The 5,276-nt window shown below is 43.5% G+C and overlaps 1 protein-coding gene across 1 annotated transcript; it reads right to left on the bottom strand.

The window, feature by feature from the left end:
- Positions 1–4,263: 4,263 nt before the first annotated feature.
- bhlhe22 (basic helix-loop-helix family, member e22) lies at positions 4,264–5,070 on the bottom strand. Its single transcript, XM_041961862.1, has one exon. The coding sequence runs from the start codon at positions 5,068–5,070 to the stop codon at positions 4,264–4,266; it is 807 nt and encodes a 268-aa protein (XP_041817796.1).
- Between the last annotated feature and the right edge of the window lie 206 nt (positions 5,071–5,276).

Genomic DNA, 5,276 nt, shown 5'->3' with positions numbered 1-5,276 from the left:
ACAGCAATCAGAGGATCTGGTTGTGTCAGGACTATAAAAACACCTGACAGAGTTTTTTAAATAGAGCTCGAAAAATTATGGTTTAATATATCGCCAGAACATGTGAGCGAGGGAGGTGGGCAGTAATCTGCACTTTATGATACATGTTAGCAAATTTCACTTTAGAGAAATACAATTAAAGAAGTGCCTTAAGCTGCATCAGGCTGTCTAGTACAAGTTGAAGCTGCATGTGCTCCTTCTAGAGTCTCTTCTCATTGCTTTCCTGTCATAATCTTCCCATGCAGATTGTAGAATATATAATGAGGACTTCTGCAACATGGACAGTTGAATACAGTAGAAGATTTTGTATAAACAAAATTTCTTTCATTAACTATAGATTGAAAAGAACCAAACTGGAAGAAATTTAAAAACATGGCTTCTATTCCATCTATCAAGAGCAACTTAATACTTTAAATATCATCGCCCCCATAGCTCACACTTAAGAAATATACTGGCTATACACAGCACATAACCACAACTGAGCCCTTTAGTTGTGCAGTTTTATTAGCCTGCATTTTGTGTGCACAACACAAAGACAACATTATGCATTGCTATCAGTAGCCTGACAAAAGTGAATTACCACCCAGCAGTTGATTTGGTGCCTCAGCCAGTGCAGCACATCTATCTTTACACACAGTGTATGACACAGCATGGATGAATCCACTGCCAGAGTTTTTGCCTGTTACTGATATGAAGAGGACATTTCAGTTCAACGCTCTTATGTATATTTTGACTTTCATGTTTATCATCCTTAGCATGCATCACATCCGCGTTATGAATAGGCACCCTGCTGGCCCTTGATATGGTAAATTGGACATTTTATGGTTTATGAAAAGGGGTGTTTTTTATCTTCCACTTTTATTCATGAGCCCTGAATCTCGCTGTAAACGCCTTTAAGACAGATTCAGCTTTATTAGACTCATGAATAAAAACGATGGTACCTATTATGACCACTGGCGGCGGTTGTTGGCCAGCGAGGAGAGCTTCGAGCCTCCTGGTTTTCTCTCTCCACGAGACTTCTGAGTGCTGCATCATCGCCCAGTCCAACCCACCAACGTAACGTTCAGAAGACCCTTGTGTGTACATGACATTTCACCAGCTTGTAGCAGCGGCTGGAACACCACAGAGTGTCTGGCGGTGCCCACATCAAGAGGAATATGAACGTCTTACTTAAATCACGTGATGTTTCACCTAAATGTTGTCGCCCCTGTGGCAGTAGTCACATTTCCCTGCATTTTGAAGCGGTTTTGTGCTGTGGTCTGTTTTCCTTTAGATGCTGTGTTCTGTTTTCCACACGCATATGGCTCTGTCTCACCCCTGGGGAATTTCCTCTTCTGGGCTAATGTGAATATTAGTATGGGTTAAATGCTCCAGTCATTTGTGCATTAATGCATATTGCATAATTAATGTTTTTGTGTGAAGTCTCAATTACCAAACAGCAGTGGAGGAAAAAATGACATTTGTGTGTTAGAACTCGAAATATCTGAGTGAAGTCCTGCACCGAGACGATGCCCAACAGGAACTGCTGACAGGATTTTCATGCCAGAGCTGTTTTGATGTCTCCTGATTATTTCCTCTCTTGATTAGGGGCTGTTCTGTGAACGTTCAGGGCGTTCAGGGGTGTGATGGGATTAAATGGGACACTGTAATGACCCTGTTGTCGGAATGGCTCATCATACAGACACAAAGCTGAGATCGGAGACTGGAGAAAACCAGGAACTGCTGCTGTAAACTGGCAACATTATTGTTCACTTTCATGAGTAAAAAGTGACAAAGATTTAGCCTTTTTTGTTTAAATTATTAGAAGAAACACTAAACAAATGTGCACTTTATTAATTTTTTGTAAAAGTTCTTATCTATTTACTGTGTAAGCTTAAAGTCAGTTTGAAGCATTGAAAATATAGAAATTCTCTGTCCTAAATTGCTCTAATTTATTGAGTTATAAGTGACTTGTTATGAAAACAAGATATTAGCTCATAATCCTTTTGCCCTCAAAAAATGCAATAAAATCTGTCTACATAAAAATATTTAGATTTCTTATGTCTACTTTGCGTAGTTGTAAAAAATAATCCTCATTGTATTGTAGATTACTATTTGTTGGGCTGTGCATCTGTCTGTTATTATCAAAGCTGGTGGTCTCACAGAAATACAGAATGATTCAAAGGTAGGAATATAATAGAAATAATCGCAGTACATGAATTCATTTTGTGAAAAAAAAAATCTTTTTTGACTTTGTTTCCTTTGAAATCTGCTGCCTCTGTCCATGGTGCTGAACTGTCCAGCAGCCTCACACTGGCTACACTTTTTACGTGACAGAGTATTAAGCACTAACACCCTCCACCTCAGTGAAAATGCGGGTTTTATTTACTATAACAACATATTATATTGTGATTTTGATACGTTGCGTCCAGCCTTCGTGCGGGCTTGGGTATAGCGCTCAGTCTTTTGACCCGGGTGTGTCAAATCTTCCCATCTGATGTCCAGCTTCGCCTCCTGTCTGCATCCTGGACCTCAGTGTACTGGTTTTAGGTTTGGATCAGAGATTTATCTGTCACAATGTTTTGGTGTGGACAGACGAGTGAGGAGGACAAAGGGCGAGCCGATGGGAGTGCAGCTGATGGCTGCGTTGTGATTAAAGACGCCAAATTACGGCAATGAACAGCCTCGTAATTACATTCCTTAATCACATTCTGGAGGTCTAATTGCCTTAACGATGTGTTTCATTATGTGGAGCCAGGTATTACAGTCGACAGTTTTCACACACACTTGTTTTCGAATTAACATATTATTACACACCGTCATGGAAATTGTTTTAATAATCCCAATGATCGCCAGAGTTAGTTTCTTTTCTTTTTCTTTTTCTTTTTGTCCGAGGAGCACAAACATCTTGTTTCTGCCTCGAGGCGATGTTCGCCCACCACGTCTGGCCTTCGCTCCCAAGACTTGGCGTCACTTATGGCTCAAGAGAAGAAAAGTTAGCGGTTTTGATGGAGCAGAAAATTATTGAACAATTCTTTCTCAGTGGGAGAGCTCCCCACACACCACGGGCCAATTTTATAATAAAAAACTGCAGTTTGTTTAGCGACTGAACCAATAAAATGTCAGATTCATGTTGGACATTTCAGTGTTTTCATCAAATCCGACGTTAAAAGTTAAAGGCAGATTACTCTGATTCCGCTGACGCTGAACTTCACACCAGATGAATAATCAGAAGTGTTTCTGTTGTTCAAAATATTTTAATAAAGCTTTTCAACACTGAAATACATACAAATGGCCCTCTTTGCTCATAGAATAACTAAGGTATCTACAGTAATCCACAGCTGGACCTGACAACGCGATGCGTCCGAACACCTCATCTTGTGTGAGAAAGAAAAGAAAACGCAGAAAAAAGATGCAGCGACTGTGAAAAAGGCTACAATGTGCAATGCAAGCAAAATATCCAATATAAATATCCAAATTAATAGATTACAAAAGACACATCGAAACACCTGATAAACCTTCACTCAGGTTTTCTAAGATTTTCTGGAATTTTATTATATCACAGTGCCCCCCAAAAAGACTCGTATAAGCGTGCGCAACTATAAACAAGTGTCTGAATTAGCACATAAATATCCGACTGATCAAACGACTTCACTTCATCTACTTCATTCATCTGTTCCTTGTTCGTGACATTCCACGCGCTCAATAGAGAAGTTCATGAAAACAGGCCTTGAACCAGACAGCAAATGTCTCTGAGGTGAATGAAAGAAAGAGCGAGAAAAAAAAGAGAAAAGAAATGAGGAAGCAGCACAAAGTGAGGTTGGACTAACGCTCCAGTAAAGGTGTCCATATATTCAAGTGAGAGAGAGAGAAATAAAAAAGAAAGTCGCAGGTTGTCAGGTCACCCAAATCTCCAAAAGGGTCCATAACAGAGCAAGTGATCAACAAACTCACTCAACACTTGCAGCCTCTCAGGCCTACTGTACTTCTGTTTGGTCTTCACTGCCATTCATACCAGCACTTTAAGGATGGTTTATATACATAATCAAGTATTGTTTGAACAAAAAAAGCGCGTTTTGAATGCATTTAGTAAATATTATAAAAGTATTCATCGGCATTACTTCTTTGTCTCTAGCCTACTGACTTGAACAACAGTAGCCTCACAGGTTGCCCTCTCCAAAAAGTGTTCTTAAAAGTGGTGTCTGTTGTCTAATGTGCTTCTTTGTGAGTCTCTGTCAGCCGCAGTTAAGGCTTGTCAGTGCACTGTTTGCAGAGGCTGGAGGTGGCGTTGTTGAACAGGGTGCATTTTTCGGGGCAGGAGGACGCAGCCACTCCGGGGGGGAAGGAATATCCAGGCGGCTGCTCGTACGCGCCCAGGCCGGGAGCCGCGAGGGCAGTGGTGGCCGGTATCGAGGCAGCAGAGATGGCTTGGCCCTGGTTGAGGTACGCCACTAGCCTCCTCATCTCCTCCAGCGCCTGCGCCTGCATGAGGATGTAGTTTTTCGCGAGCAGCAAAGTGGCGATTTTGGAGAGTTTCCGCACTGACGGGCTGTGCGCGTAAGGGATGACCGCTCTGAGCTCATCCAGCGCGTCGTTCAAATCGTGCATCCGTCGTCTTTCTCTGGCATTGATGTTTAGCCTCAGTATTTTCTGCTCTTTGGTTTTCTTACCTCCTTCTCCTTTCCCCGCGGCCACCGTCCGCCCGTCGGCCAGAAGGACCATGTCACACCTGCCGTCACTGTCATCGTCGGGACTCTGCTCTCCGCCGCTGCTCTCCGCCACCGAGGTCCTGTTGGCGCTCTCACCGAACTTGACGCACAAAGATCCGGTCGGCAGACCCAGTGCCCCCCCTCTACCTCCGGCCAGCCCTCCCGGCTGAATCGGGTCTGGGTCGGTCTGGTCAAAGCAGCTGATCGGTGACTGGCGGTCTCTGGCTGGTAGTTCAATGCCGACCGACGACCTGAAAGGGTCCATTTTTTTAGTGGACACGGCGCTGAGAGTTTTGTGAAAAATGTCCCCCGCGCCGCCGCTCAAGTTCATCCTTCTGTCCATCGCCTTGTGGGTTCCGTGTTGTCGCAGGCAGCGGTCGCTTAACTCTTGACGCGTCTCTACGAGTTTCTGCCTGTGTTTGTCCTTTAAGAGTTTAGTTGTGTGTCAGCGGTGAAGTTGCAGGCTGGCCCGACTTGTCAGCTGAGGTGTGGGGACGAGGAGGAGACTCGTGTAATAAGTGCTGCTCTCTCCTGCGTCTCTCTCTCTCT

The sequence above is a fragment of the Chelmon rostratus genome, chromosome 20 (genome assembly GCF_017976325.1).
Source record: "Chelmon rostratus isolate fCheRos1 chromosome 20, fCheRos1.pri, whole genome shotgun sequence".
NCBI classification, from domain to species: Eukaryota; Metazoa; Chordata; class Actinopteri; order Chaetodontiformes; family Chaetodontidae; genus Chelmon; species Chelmon rostratus.
The sequence above is the reverse complement of the archived record's forward strand: the minus strand, read 5'-3'. Positions and strand labels throughout refer to the sequence as shown.

Bases quoted from the DNA above. Each gene is read 5' to 3' on its own strand.
- bhlhe22 (XM_041961862.1), bottom strand. From the start codon at position 5,070: ATGGACAGAAGGATGAACTTGAGCGGCGGCGCGGGGGACATTTTTCAC.